We start from the raw sequence: 19,561 nt of genomic DNA on the forward strand, positions 1-19,561 counted from the left end.
CTCCCTCTCTCTCTGTCAGTCTCTCTCTTACACTTTTCTTAGAAAACCAGAGGGAAACTTAGAGGGAACATTTTCTCAGGATATTTGCTCTTAATTAGTGTATCTGCTAAAACAGTGCAGAATGTTCTCTGTCAGTTGTGTGATTGATTTTTGAGTGAATTTGGTTTTTGCAGAATTGATATTTTTTGAAAACAAAGAGCAACATGAGGTGGGGAAGCCTCACTGGTCACTGTGGTCTGGAGCAGAGCGTGTTTGCTGTGTAGCTTCAGTATTTAGCATCCTTTGTTGAGGTTGTTGTACTAACTTGGTAAGGTATTTGTCCTCATTTAACATGCCTGATCTAATTGATGATCAAGGACATGATAATTAGCTGTTGTGTTGACTCAAATGTGTTAGAACAATGAAAGCACTAAACTAAACTGCACTGGTATCCTGTGGACAAAAAGCATTGTAATTGATAAACGACTGATTTCAAAATTCTTTGGGTCCTTCATGGTGCTAAAGAAATACAAAAATGTAAAATAAAAGGATTTTGCTTATCTGTAATGCTTTGGGCTTTAGTATAATGGTCTGATAACTATAATGAATTGCCAAGACACCAGCCTTAGCCTTCAACAGACTTCTGTTTCACAAAGTAGTTTAAATGCAAGAAACCCTGAGGATGAATCATAACTTAATAAGCCTGAGCAAACAGCACACTAGCTGTAATAGAGGAAGCCTTTATAGAATTCATTCTGATTCCATGAATAAGGAATAAAGGGGGATATGACTAATGTGGTTGCCAGATTGACAGACAAACAAAGCGGTGTAAACATCACCACCAGTGAAATCAGCCGAGATGGGGCTGTGAGATTAGAGTCGCGTAAAGGCGACTCAAGATCGTGTCATTTGTTGCAGACACGTTTGACAGAAACATTGACAAAAATATTGATAGTCTGTATGGATCGGAAGGACTGTTTTCCAGATAGCATTTGCATTTCAAATTGATACTGTAACAGAGCCTGCAATTCACCGTAACCATGGAAATGTGCGTCTCAGCGTGCACCTACAAGAACGTTATGTCAGCCGTCTTATTGTGTGCACTTGCTTTTAAAGTAGAGCACGTTCATTTTCAGAGAATGTGCTTTCCATCAGCGGTTTCCAAGCTTGCAAATGAAACTAGCATGTAGGAATGCGTTGACATTAAGCCTCGAACATGTTTAAACCCAAGTTAACTGGCTCAGCAGTTTTGGAGTGGGAATAAACACGATGTCTTCCAATTATGGTTATAATAGTTAAACATGTCTGTACAAAACTCAGAGACCACGTTTCATATATGTAATCTCAAGAGAAACTGTCTTAAAGTAAAAGAAAAAACAGGAGATTTCAAAACTAGAATGCAATACCTGGTAGACCACCAAAACTGTCTCCATCAGATAGTATTTACAGCTTTTATCTGTGAGAGAGAAGATCCACTCGTACTTCAGATCTGAAAACATCCACAAGTGTTTCTGTCTATCCTTCCACTGTGACAAAACAACTCAACATGTAGCTCTTATGACACTGAGAAAAGGAAACTGACAAAAAAAGAAAAAAAAATTGCAAATTAAATGAAGAAGCTGCTGGTATTCTCAGAACAGTGGACTGACCAGTCCTCAACATCACTGAACTTCTAAATTACTGCAGATAAGAATGTAAACTATAATAAAGGCAAAGGGTGGGCACACTACAGAAGAAAGGCCCTGACAAACTTAATATAATATTTAGTTGTTGAGAATTCTGTGAAATTTTTGTTTAAATTTATGTTTTCTACTTTTTTCTACTTTTTTTTTCTACTTTGAATAACTTGTACTTAATAGCTATTATGAGAGGAAGGACTTTGACAGGAGGGGTGGACTGTGACTTTTGCACAATACTGTATCTTTACATGAGATTACAGATTGGTCTTCTGAAAAACATCATTTGTACATTAGTTGTCATTCATATCTTTGTGATATTGTACCAAATTATAGATAGTTTTGTTCATTGTTCATGTATTTTTCACATCTCATATTAAGGCTGAACAGTATGACTTAAGAGCATCATACGTATTGGTGTTTTTGGAATAGACTAGTTATGTACTGATGCATTCAGGTTAAAATGGCACTTTCATTTTTTGGCCAAAAATTTTTGGGGGTTAAAATTTTAGTGCTTTCCTAAAATGTACCAGTAAAATGATAGTAGTTTGCAAAAAATAAACTACTTGAAAAGGACCAGGAGATAAAACGCAAACAGTTGATAAAAATAAGAAGGGCGTAATGGGCTGATCTAGTCAGTTACTTATTGCTATGCAGGTATTATACACTGTTGTTTACAGGCTCTTTATAATAGCACTAAATTGATCTTTTTTTATGTGCAGTTGTTCAGTGTTGTAGAAGTGCTGACAGTACCCACAGCATACTCAGAAAAGTGTAGTCACCTGTCGTATCACCATAATGATAACATACTGCCATAGTGCTCACTCCAGTCTCAGTAAGCTGAAGGGATAGTCATTGTAAACGATGACAGTTGCTGAGCTCACCAGTGCCTTTCTTCTGGCTTCTCAGTGATCTAAGAGGAATTTGGCATGGCTAATGTTTTGGCTATTTCTCAGATTTATTTGTTCTGGTTTTTCAGCCTAATTATGGTCTTCTTTATTTCTGGCTGACAAATCATCAGAGCTTAGCAACAGACTTTGCAAATCCTTTTTGGGTCTCACTGAGGATTTTCTTTGTTACTGGATTCAGTGAGGTCATTAATGTGTTTTTGTATAGGGATGTAGAGTTTGCTTTGAGACATGTGCACACAAAAGGTCGCTTTGCCTAGAAATTCTAACCTTTTGAAAGGTGTAGAGAAAGGTGATTACGTATGACTTGACTGCCTGTGTTAAATGTCATTGTATTACACATTCTCTCCCATAACCGCCCTTTCCATTAGAGGCATTCAAAGGGGCATAGTATATAATTTTTCTTTTTTAAATAGACTTGACTGTACCTTTGGGTAGTTCACAGTAGGGATGTTAACCTTCTCAGGCATACCATGACAAATACGTGACAGTTCAAAAGTCATCCCTACCGCTTGCTGTCACAAATACAAGCCGTTGAAACCTTTGCAGCTGAACATTCCAGTAATGTCATAACTGTAGCGTTTGACTATTTTTATCTAGCTATGCCAAGATGCTTTACAATTATGACAAAAAATAATATATTGTACTTGGATTACAAATGTATTACAGCCGTCTGGCACCTTGAAATCACAACTTCCCGAGGCTCTCAGTGTTCTGAGCCAAAACCTCTAAAAACTCACACTGCAGGAACCATTTTTGAAGTTTAGTCTTGCATATCAGAGGGTTAAAAGCTTTCAAAATGTGTAAGCATTTTAACTCTGATCATTTAAAGCCTGTGTACAGCTGTTTACAACAGTTTACAACAACCGTTCAGATTCCATCCTGGTGCAGAGTGAAGCAGTGTTGGTCCAGACATCTTAGTGAGGTTATGATGGATGAAATATAGACTTTATATACCATACTGTTTTAATAAACAGGACTTTTTGTCCAAAATTTCTGTCTCAAAACGTACAGTGCAAAATGGCAGTTACGTACAAATTAATAATTCATACATCATTAGATGTTTCTGATGAGATATAAGATAATCCATTTGAATAAGAGGAAGGTCAAATTAAAAAACTGTAGTTAAAAATGTATTAAAAGTTACGTTAAGCTGTCACTATCAGAGAAACTGTACTTAAAGCTTTCATCTTTGTGTGATAGGAGAAAATCAAGCTCTACTCAGGTATCAGGTGTTTCTGTCTATCATTCCACTGTGAAAAGACAGCTCAATGCTATGGTTCTGAAACTGTTCTCAGAACAATGGACTGGGCACCTCAGAGTCCAGACCTCAACATCACAGAATGTGTTTAGGGTTACTTGGATCATGAGAAGCACAAAATAATAATAAAAGGAAACATCCCCGCAGTTTTCTTTGAGAAACTGAACGCAAGCTCCCTAAAAGAATGGAAGCTGTAATAAAAGCAGACTAAATACTAACAAATTTGATATTTAGGTGTTGAGGCTTCTGTGTAACATTCTGTTTAATATGTGTTCTGCTTTTTTCCTTCTTTTGAGCAGAAAATACATCACTTTAGGATAGTTTGAAACTTTTAGACTTACAACAGAATTTGGTGGGTAGTTGGTAGGTGTGGAAGCCAGCAGTTTCTTTTAAACTCAACAGTTTCTCTTTCAGACTTACAACAGAATTTATAGAAGGTAGAACAGAAAAATGTATTGAAATTATTGAATTTATATCTGGTTTGCACCATACCATTATACAATAATATCAGACTGGGTAAAGCTGTTTGACGTCGGAGGGTCACCAGCCAGCACACTGTTGACATTTCTTCGTCCGCACGGGTTGTCTCATGGTGTGGTTTGAGCAGAGATGTTAGAAAACTGCTCTGGAGCTGAAACCTGGATCCCTTCAGGCAGCACGTTCTCTCAGTTTATTACATGACAAAACAACTGAACACCCTTTACACTATTACTATACAAGGTCATCTCAATAACTGTATCACTCTGCTCTGTGCTCTATGAAATTGAGGCTTAGCTCAGGGCTAGTACGCATTGTTTATTGTACAAAGGTGCATTTCAAACCATGGCACTGATGCATTTATTATTCATTAAACAAGAGGCCAGGTGACACACTTTATTTGAAAAGCCTTAAGCACTGTTGGTTGGCAACAAGATGGAGGGAAAGCTTTCTATAACTGTGTCACTTCAAAGCCCTGACATCAGCCCTGTATGGAAATGTGCTCCATTGTGAACGGCGAACAGTGTATCTCTGAAAGATGTATTAATAGGGACTTACAGGTGTCACTCGTTTGCATGCACTTTGTTTTCTAATTCAACTGATTAGTTTGTTGGGGATGAAGAGGATGGTCATGTTGAACATGACTGTAATGAGATCATGTCACTGAAAAAAACTGCAATTTAATAAATGTCTGTAATGAAATTCTCCATTTTCTTGGGCATGTTTCTTTCCTGCACAAGCTCATGCACATTTTTTTGTTCTAGTTTGTGGAGACATCCATGGGCAATTCTTTGACTTGATGAAGCTGTTTGAGGTCGGAGGGTCACCAGCCAGCACACGCTACCTTTTCCTGGGCGATTATGTGGACAGAGGATATTTCAGTATTGAAGTAAGTTTGTTTGGCGTTTTTTCCGAAGATGCAAAACAATTAGGGATGCACAATATATTAGCAGCCAGTATATGATTTGCTGATAAAAGTAAAAAAATTACTACATAATATTGTAAATATTTAAAATTTCCCTTACTTCCCTTACAGCCTCTGCTCTGAGTTCCCCAAAATGGCCACGACGGCCTGTAATGTAACTTACAGACGAAAATTCTGACAGAAAACAGACTTACGTCAATAACTGTATTTTATTCAGTTAGATATATCCTTTATTTAATCCGCGTGTTTCAGTTTTTATTTTCAACAAATACTGTTACACGTTTATATGCCCTTTTTTACAACAAATGCTCCAACAAGGCCGAAACAAGCTATTTAGCAGTAATTACAGTAGCTTAATTCATGGTGACAGATGTGTTTTAGGATTTCTATTGACCCAGATAGCAATGATGATATGGAGGACAGTTCAACACATTTTTAATTTTTTTCTTAAGCTAGGAGTTTTGGTAGTAAATTGAACTGTTTTACTTAATGCAAAGCGAAGTTCATGTTCTGTTGATGAGCTACAGTGCACAAACAAATGTACTTGGAGGAGACCTTTTGGTAGGAGGTTATGAAAAATGCATAAATCACTATATGCATCCATGGTTGTTATAGCTTTTGATTTCTATCAGCAGATTGCCATTTATCAGCTAAATGAACAACATGGCTTTGTTTATATTTGCTTTAATGTTTGGATGATTTTGGAGGAGCTATAGAAAGTATAAATGTCTTTTCTCTTGATGATGCTTTTCTACGCAAACAAAGAAACGTTCAGTGTGTTTGAAGCTTTTACATCAATTACATCACATTTCTGAATTTGTGTTTTTGTTCTCTTTTTCAGTGTGTGCTGTACTTATGGGCCTTAAAAATCCTTTACCCCAAAACACTGTTTTTGCTGCGCGGGAACCACGAATGTAGACATTTAACAGAGTATTTCACCTTTAAACAGGAATGTAAGTACACCTGCCAATGCAGCATCTATATTTTACTTCAACAGGTATACTTTCCAATGTAAACTGGCATTGAGAAATAAAAACAAACAGGGCTATTCTGGTCACAGACCACCACCTCTTTCCTTCAGGTCTTCATTGAGAACTTAAAGTGCTTCCTGTTCAGCATTAAGTTATACTTGCTCTCTTTGATGTTTATACTTGTCAGACCAATTGCTTTTGGACTGAGGTGAACGTCACAAAAAATCACCTGTCGGATTCAAACTGTTTCTTTCTCTGTTTATTGGACGTGTTTGGATAGCCTTTTGAGACTCGCTGCTTCTGGCTAGCACATAGGACCAGTGTGTTAGTGCGTTTCGATGTTTGCTTTGGCTAACTGGTGTCTTTCCTCCCTGCTGTTTCAACTTGGCCTTCTTTTCCATCCCTGACAGGTAGAATTAAGTACTCTGAGCGGGTGTATGATGCATGTATGGACGCCTTTGACTGCCTCCCCCTGGCCGCACTCATGAACCAGCAGTTTCTATGCGTTCACGGAGGACTGTCCCCTGAAATCACAAACCTTGATGACATCAGAAAAGTATGTATGCCCCACCCAACAGCTTTTAAGCTCATTCCTGGGATTTAGCTTAATAGTCAGACCACTTAATGTTGATTACAGTAAATGTGTTAATGAATAACACCTGGTTCAAAGGTCCTAAATGGCAGTATGATAATAGATACATAATGTAGTCTAACACCCAACACATATTTTTTCCCCCCAAAATGAGAAGTGAATATTCATATATGCTAATGTACTTTTGCTGTGCCGGATACATTTCATGAATATGCAGAAAGCTTCCCTCGTTATTCCATTCCATTTATGCTTTTTAAGACTAACTGAAACAGAGACTTTTCAATTTCCTTCAACAATTTCCTTTGAACCAGCAGTCTGTCATTAAGCCTAGATGGCTTTTCCCTCTTCTTCGGTCTGTGGAGAAGATCCAGTGCAAATACAGAGCAAATAACCAGATTTAAAACACTTAAGAATGGGCCTCTGCAATTTCCTCACCTTCAATAAAAGGCTCCCGGATGCTACAGTCATACTCTCCACCCCTCTAATTGAATGGACCATTTGTAAAGACCATTGTCATATGCCTCACTTATAAATGGTTTTGGCCAGATTTGAGGCAGCAAAATGGTTTGGAGTTCTCCATTTCCGCCAAGTAGAAAGTGCAAACTCATTTAGAGGTAGAATTAGATGAGGCATTTTGGACAAAATGTCACCGCTATCAAGGCTGTGATCACAAGGATTGATGAGTTCTTTACCAAGCTCATAACTATATATTCATTGTCTACGGAATGATTTTGATCGATTGAAGCGTGGTTATTTTATGATATGTATGGTTTATTTATGTTCCTTTGAATCTAGCCTCAAATTCTAGGCCATTACCCAAATGGGGAGATGGCAATAATGAAATGGAATTTACAGAAAGGGGTGGGAGAGTGTTTCAGTCATTTTCAGCTAGTGAATAGAATGATCACAGATGTGGCAATGTGGTCTATACTGTTGTTTACTGTGTCTGTGTTGCACAATCCACAACTCATTGTGGAGCTAATAATAACTGGGTTTATGAAGACTGCTTTGACTGTGACAGTGCAAATTTACTGTGAAAAAGTTTCACTGCAGCATTTGGGCTACAAAGTGGATGAACTTGACTGACTTTATTGTTGTCTACCTTCAAATCTAAGGCACCTATATGTTGAGCATGTGTTTACCATCTCCAGTTAGACAGATTCAAGGAGCCTCCTGCGTACGGACCAATGTGTGACCTCCTGTGGTCAGACCCGCTGGAAGACTTTGGCAACGAGAAGACCCAAGAACACTTCACACACAACACAGTGCGAGGTTGCTCCTACTTCTACAGGTGCCTAAAAATATGCTTAAAAACACAACACTTACAGAGACATAAACTCAACAACAGTGTCAGTGCTCTCTTTCACATTCCCCTTCCTCATTTTTTACTTTACAGGACTTACAAATTCCTATACTCTATTTTACCGCTGTCACTGTTGATTACAAAAGTAGATGAGCATTAAGAGTTTTTGCAGAAAATATGAAATTACCCGAACAGTAACAAACCATTCAAAGCCTTTCAAAAACTACAAAATAATTTACTGGATAAAGATAAACCAGAGGGCCCTTAAAAAGACTTCATTAAAAAAATTGTAAAAACACTGTTTAGCAACATTTACATGTATTAAGTGATGATTTGTCAAGAAGATAGTTTTGAATCGATTTTATTTTAATTGAGTAATCGAGTGTAATCAATCAATTATGACAGCTCTGCTCTCCACAGAATTATAGAGATGCACTGATGCAAGACAGTAGTTTTATCTGAACATCCCCAGCACTAACCCCCAAACTATCTTCAGATATCTTTAGAGGTCTGAAAATATGTATTGTGTTTTTGAAAATACTGTTTATTGGTTTGATGACATTGACTTTTCTTAGCACAAATACATTAATGTCTCCCCATCTCTGTATAACATGATTTTATTTGTAGCATATACTTGAAACAGAGCAGAATGAATGTATGGAGTGAGTCCATTTTTCCCTCCAGTGGTGTAAGGCATGATTTACTGGCAACCGTGACATAATATATGATTTGTGGCTTTGACTTGGAAAGGAAATGTCATAATGCCTGTCTGCTGAAGAACAGAATCAGACAGGCATTATGAAATGAGAAAACTCCACCTCCAGTTCCACTGAAGGAAATATGAATTCCACCAATATGAGCAAATCATCCTACATGTTAAAAGCTGGACTTGAAATCTAATAACAAATCTGTTCACTGTAAACCAGTATTTTAATACTTCCATTTTTGTACCTCAACATAAAGTTACTAAACCGATTTGCACACAGTTAAAAACTTCTTAGTTCAGTTTCTTTTGCATAAGCTTTATGTGCACATATTATAAATAAATAACATATTTATAATATACCTAAATAACATATAATATACCTAAAGTCTAAACCCATTAGACTCAACAACTGTGTTTGTTTAGATAAGAACATGTTCGCACATAGATAGGCTATAGCATTTTACTGTTTGTGAATCAGTAGCAAAATATAGTTGTCAAATAGCCAATAAATGATTACCAGAGGTTATTATGAAAGCATTGATAGCCTCATTAGGCTATCTTTGTTTTCATAACAAACAACAGACCTGGTAGTCTGTCTAACTTATGCTTATCATAATGAGGTTTGTGTTGAGAGAAAGTTTATAGTATACTCATTTTAATTTGGTTAATTCCTGACTTCTGTCATGATGGCCGTCAGAAAGGCTGGAAAATGCTGTAAAATAGATATAGCTACCAGTCTTCTCTCAAGATGGTGCGCAGTTTACATTGAATGAAAGCATGCAAGCCAAAATGCTGACCCAAAGACATTTGCGAGTTTGAATGTAAGACATAAATAATAAACTAGTTCAAATTCCTGATAAGTTGTGACATACACAGAACAAATAAATTATATTTTTAACCAGTAACAGAAATTTCATTTCTTCTCAGCAAAATACTGTTCGTTTCTGGTTTTCATTCCTCAAAATGGTGTGGAACCCTGGGTTAAAAGACTCTCTAACATGAAGCTCATGCCGAAGTAAGATTACAAGTTAAAGATGCTATAAATCCGTATGAAAGCAGAAGAATGCACCATCAATTTCCATCAATATAGCTGAAGGCTCTAAAACAGAGGTGCGAGATGCCAGGAAAGTACTGCATTTAATATCAGTAGACCTTGGCAGTGGCTTCTTTTTGCATCAGTAACTGCCTCTATCGCTGTCTGTCTCTCAGTCAGTAGGGTGTAATTGGAAGCATACTGCCTAGCTGGCTTTACGAGCCTGCCCCTGAGCAGCAGACACCAAAGAGCAGACCAGCCCTGCCTCTTCCCCAAACTGTCAGTAAAAAAACATCCTGTCTCATCCCACCAAGAGCCCTTGTAACTCTTTTACACATGTAGCCAGCCGTGTAATTGCACACGATTCAAATTTGCACCCAACATGTTTTCAGAACTGACCGCCAGCCCTGTGATGAGTGAATGCTTAAGTTTGAGGAGTTTGTTAGTATTTAGCCTGTAGGAAGTGAAACATTTATGTAGATGTTTAGCCACAGAAATGCCTTTAGTAGACTGTATGACAGGTTGCACAAAAAAAAATGCATCTTTTTTTGCGAACTGACCAAAGACATGAAGTATGGCATCTCAAGAAAAGTGCTTTTCACCTTTGCCCTCTTTTTTGAACTGTTCTTATCCTGCATTTCAGCTAACTCTGTTCAGCTACAGACCATATGGACGTTCAGTTGAGCATCTGCTGAAAGATGATCTAAGCCTCGGGTTATTTTGCATTTCTTTTTGGGTTGTTTTTTTCACTCAGCTAATGAAATTCCAAATTAGACTAAATGAACCCATATTAGCGGACATAGATGTGTGCTGCTCTGGAACTTAACTGTTTCCATTGCTGCTAACATGTGGTTAGTTGAATGTGAGGAGACACTATGCTTATCACGGGTGCTGACCAACAATCATCGGATCAACAATCTTTAGCACAGAGCTGTGTGATCTTCTACCCAAAACACTTTTTTTTAAATTGACTAAAACAAATGCAGCTGAGAATTCTGCCATTCGGTAGTTGTATTTCCAATTATATAGCCAATATTCTGTGATGGATTTTGATCTTTCTAAACCTTCTTCAGAGAATATAGAACTATTTGCTTGGCTTCCAGCATGTGCCTTTCAAAGCCAGGGGAGTAAGTCATTCCTTCAGTGATCGCTCTTCTGGTGTATTTGTGCAGGCACATACCTCTGTTGGTGCTTGTATAAGAAGTTGTTTTAGTTTTGACAGCTTATTCAGTGGTTGGAGGCAGCCGTGGAGTAGACTCGTCACCGAAGCCAGTTGTAAACATGGGAAAGTTCCAGCATGCTCCCTTCTAGTTATTGGAGGGTTGTGGCATGGAAAAGTCCAGAAACTCACTTCTAGCCTTTCAGGATGGCTGACAACGTTTGCTTTGGCCTCTACTCTCCTTCGCTGATCACATGAGTGTTGAGGTTTCCCCCTCGCTCTCAAAAACACACACACACACACATACAGTAACATACTGTTTTAATGTGAAATTTCCTTCCTTGAAGGTTACTGTGATGGACTTTTAATGTGTAGTGTGTTTTTACATTTTTTAACCATTTAACCCTTTAATGTTGATGCAAAACCATGGCTGTTTCTGCCGTGTGATCTACTCATTTTCATTAATGCAATTTCAGATGCTGTTGCTGTATTTATTTAATATATAAGGAGCTTGATCTAACACAGTCAAAAATCCTGAATTTTAAACAAATGTGCAATTTTAAACTAAAAAATACATTAATAGGAAGTCATACATTAGTCATGTGTTATCGATAGTTCGATTAAACCAATCAGTAATAAATGCATACAGATTCGAGCTGTGCTCCGAATGAGCTCCCATGCTCCCACTCAACAATAATGTAAACTTTGTGTATATTTTATATAGTGAAAACAGAAAGCTCCGGTTCTTCACGCTTAATAAAAAGATTTTCCTGTTGCGAACAGGGACAGCAGCACATTTAAACAAGAAGTTCTCTTTGTTTTTGGGCCCAGTATCAGGCTAGTCGGGTTCATACAGTTAAACCAGATTTTATCCTACCTCTTACAAAACTGGATACTAATGACTAGGGCTGGGGATCAAAATTCAGTACTGAAGTAGTCAGTTGTATGAGCATTAGTGAGTCAATAAGTGTGTTTCTTCTAAAATCTAGCTGTTTGGCTGCCTACATTATGCTCTTATGCATGTCACAGATGTCAGTGTTTCTTGACTGTCTGCTGTGGTCAGTAAATATACCCCCTTCATTTCTGATTTAAGCCACACCCATTAATTGGTTTGTAATTTAAAAGAAAGTACTGAAAAAAGTGTTGTGTAGGAATTAGTAGTTCAGATATCTGTATTGGTGTCAAATTAAAAAAAGTGTATTGCTAATGACATTGATCTTCTCTATTTATCTTCTTTAAAATGACTTAATCAGTTAAACAAATCAAATATTGTGCTTTTTCTTCTGTAGTTATCCCGCCGTGTGTGACTTCCTACAACACAATAACTTATTATCCATCATCCGGGCCCACGAAGCACAGGACGCTGGGTAAGTGCTTCATCTCACGCATTTCTGACCTTCCAAAGAGAGCCTATCTACAGAATGTCAGAAATGTATCATGAATTGCAATGAATGCAAATAACTGTTTCTTCATGTTGTTGCTGAAGTGTTTCTGTCCTGTGTGTAGTACTGGAATATGGATAAGATTATCCGTAGTAGTAGTAGTAGTAGTAGTAGTAGTAAGGGTATTGTAAGTGTTGGGCAGTACTGATGAAATTAAATGTGATAATATTTTCTGAATAAGTGTATTATTAAGTTTAAATAAATATATTTAATGATCCCATGCTTTCTGAGTACTGGTTCTCTATGCTAAAAGAAAATCTGATAGAGATTATTTTAAATGGACTGTTTTCTTCTGTTTTCCTCCCTTGAAATTGCACTAAAGGACTATTTTAAATGGTAACTGTACAGAAAACCTAGTATTTGTTTAGAATTGTGTTTTAAATGTCATTTTAAAACTATTTGAGGCACCTCAGCAAATGACGTACTTTGCAGTTAAGTTTTTGTTACCTAAGAGTATTTCTAGAGCCAATACTGGTATGCTAGTATATATATATATAGTATATGTTGTTCAGTTGCTGATGTGCTTGTTAATTCAAGTTAACCCCCTCAATAGAAGCACCTATAGCAAATGTATAATCCTATTAGATTTTTATATGAAGAGTAGAGTTTGTGTTTAAAGCTTTTGCTTACGCACACTCCAGCTTTAAATGGAATTACCCTGCTCTTGCTTAGTCAGTTAATTGGAGCCCTGTGCACAGCAAGAGTTTTATTGATTATTGCTGAGTCATTGTTTGAGTAGTTTGGACCCCCCCCACCCCCAGCCTCATAGTCTGATAGATTATGGCAGTGAGGAGTGGAGCACTAAGTGAAAACCCCACAGAGCAAAGGCAGCAGGACCTGTTAGGAATGTAGAGTAGATTATTGTGCAGAACTGAGACAAGGACAGGATAAATGGCCCAGTGTGGCTGTGATGTAGATGATTGTGGATTCGGTAAGGAGGGTAACGAGTGACCGTGAAGCTTTTGTCTTCCTCAGGTATCGCATGTACAGAAAGAGCCAGACCACAGGCTTCCCCTCTCTCATCACTATCTTCTCAGCCCCCAACTACTTAGATGTCTACAATAATAAAGGTAACAGCCTGTTGGCTCTGTGTGTGTGTGCGTGTGTATGTGTGTACTGGCAGTAGTCCATGGTTGGCATGCGGTGGTCCTGCTGAGCTGCAATAGAGAGACAGACCCATGCTCAGTTAGTCAGCATTTTCAGAGAGAGAAAGAGGGAGTGGGTGAGTGGATGTTTGGTCATTTTACCCATGCTGCACTTTCTCTCTTCCTCTCTGTAATGAAAAAGTGAAGATGGATCAGCCATTGCTTGCACACACATACACATACACACACACATACGCAGACCCATTAATGTGATTGTGTTCAGTGTCTGTTGTCAAACAAACTGCTCAACATTGTGAGCATACTAATGTTTGAGTGGCTGATACTGTTTAGGTCTTCAACCACATACAGTACTGTGCAAAAGTCAGAGACCACTTTACATTTGTTTTATTTCCAGCGAAACAGCCATTAAGTAGTTCATTTTTCAGCATCATGTAAAAAGCATAAAACATATTTGACCAAACATTGCACAGAAGCCTCCAAAGCTAAGCATCACTTTACCTTTATTACAGCTTCCATTCTTTGTTTGACTGACCGTCTTTCAGTTTTTCAAAGAAATCTGCAGAGATGTTTTTCCACACCACCAAAGTTCAGTCTTAGAATTTGGTTGTATTTTTTGCTTCTCACAATCCAAATAATCCCAAACGCATTCAGTGATGCTGAGTGCTGGTCTCTGGGGTGGTCAGCCCATTGTTCTGAGAACACCAGCAGCTTTTTTGATTGATCTGCAAACTTTCCTTCCTTTTTTGTCTATTTTCTTTTCTCAGTAATGGCTTCTTGACAGCTCCACATCCTTTCAGATTCATAGTGCTGAGTTGTCTTTTCACAGTAGGATGGACAGAAGCACCTGTGGATTTTTTTCAGATCTGAAGCAAGAGTGGAGCTTGATTTTCACCTATCATCTCTCAAAGATGAAAGCTTTAAGAGCCATTTATCTGAATGTGACCGTTTCGGTGGTCTGCCAGGTCTTGTACGGTGGTTAGGAGTCCCATTTCCTCTAGACTCCATTTTGGAAACTCCTGTTTTTCCACCTGTTTTCCTTTTGACTTTCCTCTTGCTCGTACATGGGGGACTTACTTCTTTTTTTTATTAGATACAGATTAGATATATCTCTTGAAAAATGAATAACTGATCATTTTGACTATGAATTAGATGGCCTCTGATCTTTGCGCTGTACTATATGTGTGTATATGGGCTATTTATGATTGTGTTCTTATTACGTGGGTCATGTTCAAAATGTTTTAAAACTCTAAGCCGTAAGTCATGACAGAAGGCAGTGCTAACCTTTAACATCTACATTTTTGAGGACTATTTATGAAATGATATAAAGACTGTCTATCAAAATCCAGAGAAGAAAAAAACTTAAAGGTAAGCTAGCAGTGCTAGCAGGAGCTCAGAATATGCCTTTCAGAGATGGCCACCTCTCAAAGAAGAGCTTGCATTTGTTTTGACACGCTCAGTTATTCTTAGCTTCTTTAGTTGTTTTTGCTTTGCTGCTCACTAATCTTTCTCCAGCTTTAATATCTGATCCAAGCTTTGCTAAGGCGAAGGTAATGAGCTTAAAATAGCTTTGCCTAGCATTACAGCTGGAGAAGAAAGCAGTTACTACCCCCAGCTTTGGTGGATGGATAGGAATACATTAACGTCTTTGTGATTGCAGCATAGCTGCAGTATTAGCAGTGTGTTTTAATCATTGTATTAGTTTTGTTTCGGTCTGTTTATGCTAACATGCTGTGCAGCATTTCTCTTTACACCATACTATTGCGCTCATGCTGTTGTGTGCGTTGGCACAACGATTTTTCTTTTCTTGTTTGATGCAGGGTTCGTTCTTGACCAACAACCCTGTTTTCTCTTTTATATAATAAGCTGCCATTAAAACAGCTATGACCAGCGCTGCACCTTGTCTGCATTGCTACAGTTGTATGAGCACAGCTTGAATGCATTTGTTTAAGGCTGAATGAATCAGACATAGGGTAGTGGTGGTGGTGGGGGGAGGATAATGGGGGATCGATCCCAATGAAGTCGGGCCGTGGTGTGTGTCAAGATTGATGGCCGATCGACCGCTGCTGTAAATCCAGCGGCGAGGGCGGGACGTCCCTATCCGTCACTCTCCAGGGTTTGCCAGATTGAGCCCTCCAGCTGTCCGTCAGTCTCTGACCCCGCATGCCGCAGCTCTGCCCGTGCAAAATGAGTCAATAAGGCAACCCGCCTGCCAAAGCATGGGCAGTCCTGTGATGGAGAACAGATAAATGGAATCGTAAATAAGCGGTTCTGCTGGGTTGCCTTGTCGTAACTAATGAACAACTAACCAGTGTTTTGGTCTCTGAGTGGAGGAGTGTAGCAGGAATCAGCAGGGGTAATGGCCGCCATCCCTGCCAGCATGCTGAGCTCATTCCAAGCATTGATTAAAGCACGGAGGGTTCCTCCATCTGTCAATAGCACAACAGTAGGGGATTCCAGATAAGAGATGACTCAGATGCTGGTCCAGGATCAGTTTTGGGCTCTGGCAGCAGAAGTACGGCATTAGATGTTGATTAGATGAGCAGTGGGTCATTGTACTCTTAAGAATCCATTTGGAGACTAAAGAAAAATATTGTGCTTATGCCAGAGTCGCCAAAATGTTTCACAGTTGACCTACTTGTGCTCCGCCCACAAATTCATTCTTTCATAGCAGCTGTTGCAAAGTTAGACACATTTTAGAGTAGGAGGGAGTGATATGGCAAAAATGGCATATCACGATACTTAGTTATTTTTATGATACATTTACGATACAAGATACATATTTTATATGTTTTTATGAACATTTCACATACTGCACTGCACTAAATCTAATTAGGCTGTCCTTGTAATGAAGCATGCAGTTAGTCAGTGTTCCTTAAAAACCGATGATGTCCACATTATTATTTATCACATTAACAGTAAAATATTGTCAGCTCTACTTTAGAGAACACTGGCAGAAATCTCATTCAACCTAATGCGAAACTCAGTTTTTGCAGTAAAATAAATGCAAATATATAAATTTATATATAGCTAAATTATTCATTTCATTATATGTACAGAATGTTATTTTGTATTTATGTGGAAAACCATATTGTTCAACTAAATCGCATATAGATTTTTTTCTTAAAATATTTTTGTTGTTAGGTTTTTATGTCGAGGTAATGCTACCATGATGGCAAATTCATCATTGTTATTTTCAGCCTGTGTAGTCTTGATTAGCTAACAGCATAGTCAGTAGCATAACACATTAAACTTGAAACATTATGATTGTAAACAGAGATCACTGTAGTTTTCCGTTAGCTTAAATGAGATTTATGCCACCGTTTTGTAAAGCTAGTCCAACTGTGATATAAAACAGTGTATATGTGGGCGGCGCACGTCTGGTTCACTGCTTTCTTCAACATGCCACACGTTTCAGCATGAACAATATGCGGGGATAGGGAAGCGGGATCTTTACCTGCTGGTGGGTCGTGAGGTCATCATGGATTTCCTGTACAGACTAGTAGCCTTGGGTCAAAGGTTTTGGCATGGTCAGGTCAGTTATGTTGACTCTTTGCTCTGGAATGAGGGAGTGGTGACACCAAGAAATCTTCATGAACACATGACTCTGTCTGTCTTATATTTCTACTAATCTACTCCCCCATCCTGGAACAAATTAGATAACTTTATTATTAGTTCTTCATGTCAATATAATTTTTTTTTTAATCTTGATTATAATGAGTTTAAAAATTAACAGGGATGATATTTTCAGTCTACTTTAAAATGAATGTAGTAATATGTATGTAAACTTTACATACTTGATGCGATTATTTTTTTAATTGAAGCTGTTTAAAGTGGGCTCAGGAGCCACCTTGTGGATGTGTTTGGAACTGCATTTTTCACCTCTACAACTACTTTTCCTTAATATGGGACATAAATGGGTTTATGGTAATGTCGACTCTCTAGTTATAACTGTTTATAAATCGTATATGACTTTATTATTTAGATGTTGTACCATTTGTAGCATATTTTGCGTATTTCCCAAGCGAAGTTTGACGTTAAGTGGAGACATGCCCTTGGGTCTTTCCATCTGGCTTGCAGTTGACAGCTGGCCTGCTCTCCCCACCACATGACAACCTGCTATTCTCACTCGAGAATGAGACTGCAGGACAGGGGAAAGTCCCTCCCGGCAAGCTGGAGAGCACGGTGTCGGCTTTCAGTATCTGGGGCACACAAGGAGGAGTCGCCGTCGCTACTCCAATCTCAATAGCCGCAGGTCAAGAGTAACCTTGAATCATACAGATAAGATTTCAAGAAATGATTTGTATGCTTAACCGTTTAATGCTGAGGCAAAAAAGCATCTGTTTGTGTTTTGTAAGCTGCTCTTGTCTTTTAATAATGTGATTTCCCAATGCTGTTGAACAAGAAAACATATAAATAAGAATATACTTAACACTTCAGGTGCTTTTTATTGTTGCTCTAATAAAACAAATCAGTAATAAGCCCTTAGCGATGTGAATTCTTTTCTGAATGTGTACACACGCACACTCAGAAACAATCACAGTGCAGCATTAAAAGCTGCCCTGTACTTCTTTCACATAGTGATAGAAAACACTTCATCACACAGAAAGCTCCAGTACCACATGATGGTGCATTTTACTATGGCCAGTGTGGACTTGCACACGTCCCAGCTACTCTGGGGGCAGATTTTAACAAGTTAAAAAGGACAAAGCCAGTGTCTGGGAATGTGCTTCTAGCAGGATGTTAGATAAGACAGGTTTAAAGTCACTTAAAGGGGAACCCCCAGCATTTTTTCAAAATTTCATTAATAATTAAACCATTTGGATGTAAAAAAAATCATTCAGAGTGGTTTGATGTGAAATGCGCCAGAATTGTTCACAACCAGATGTTCAGTGCATTTAATGCTTCTAAAATTTGCATCACAGATTGTTATTACATGAAGTGGTTACAGATATTTAACTGATGTCTGCTATCTGAGACATTGTTTAACAATACAGTTGAGATATGATGTTGTCCTAAAATGTATTTTTATTTTTAATTTTTTTACATTTATTCATGGTGGAGTAAGGCAGAATAGTCCCCCTAACAAATATTTTTTTTTCCAAATTACTACTGCTACTACAACTATTACTACTATTTTACCATTATTAATATTACATATAGGTTCACTGGTCATTTTGGATTGTAAATAAAATGACTATATTTGTGTGGTAGACATTGCAATCACTGGTTCCCATCACCACCACTGTAAAGAAAATTTGAGCTGGCAGGATTCTCTGATCAGAACACTCTGAATGACTTTGTTTACATCTCAATGATTGAATGTTTCTGAAAATTTGAAAAATACCCTTTAAAGGCCTCATTTCTCAAAGCAGAACTGTTTGGTCAGAGGCTTGGCGGGTATGCCTCTGAGGAATTACTTAAGCTTTCAGCCTCTGAGAGAACAGAAGGATGTGTGTCGAGAAAGGAGAGGAGGCATGGTTTTCAAGCAACTGCTCCACAAAGTGCCAACACAACACTGATCAATGATGCAAACGTAGGTGTGGAAGTGAGAGGGAGATGTAGAGCATGGAGGTACCTAATATTAAGGCACAATTTGAACGTATGTGAGTTTTTTTGTTCTTTTCCTGTTTCTGCACATAGCTGCTGTGCTGAAATACGAGAATAACGTCATGAACATTCGGCAGTTTAACTGTTCCCCTCATCCCTACTGGCTTCCCAACTTCATGGATGTCTTCACCTGGTCTTTGCCTTTTGTTGGAGAGAAAGGTTAGTCCACTACATGTGCATTCATTCATTTAGGGTAGGGCTACACAGTGTGATACATCGCAATTACATTCTTGAATATTGTGATTGTGATATGCCATACAGTGTATTAAAGGCACAATGAATTGTAATGTGACATGGTTCAAGATCGTCATGCTTTATTTTGGTCAAATAATGGGCATCCTCCGAAACACTGATCTGAAACTGTGACTGGTCAATAGGTCCACATTACAGAGTAAGTAAACACTGATTGGTTAGAG

At 38.2% G+C, this 19,561-nt stretch overlaps 1 protein-coding gene across 4 annotated transcripts in view; it reads left to right on the forward strand.

Moving 5' to 3' along the window:
* Nucleotides 1-19,561, forward strand: part of LOC118826616 (serine/threonine-protein phosphatase 2B catalytic subunit alpha isoform) — a 93,700-nt gene that overhangs the window by 59,409 nt on the left and 14,730 nt on the right. For all 4 annotated transcript variants that reach the window (XM_036597635.1, XM_036597637.1, XM_036597636.1 and 1 more), the window contains exons 3-9: nt 5,066-5,190; nt 6,068-6,179; nt 6,608-6,753; nt 7,941-8,080; nt 12,280-12,357; nt 13,408-13,502; nt 19,179-19,304. In XM_036597635.1, the coding sequence (XP_036453528.1) occupies nt 5,066-5,190; nt 6,068-6,179; nt 6,608-6,753; nt 7,941-8,080; nt 12,280-12,357; nt 13,408-13,502; nt 19,179-19,304 (822 nt within the window). The remainder of the gene's footprint in view (nt 1-5,065; nt 5,191-6,067; nt 6,180-6,607; nt 6,754-7,940; nt 8,081-12,279; nt 12,358-13,407; nt 13,503-19,178; nt 19,305-19,561) is intronic.

Source organism: Colossoma macropomum, unplaced genomic scaffold (assembly GCF_904425465.1).
Source record: "Colossoma macropomum unplaced genomic scaffold, Colossoma_macropomum, whole genome shotgun sequence".
NCBI classification, from domain to species: domain Eukaryota; kingdom Metazoa; phylum Chordata; class Actinopteri; order Characiformes; family Serrasalmidae; genus Colossoma; species Colossoma macropomum.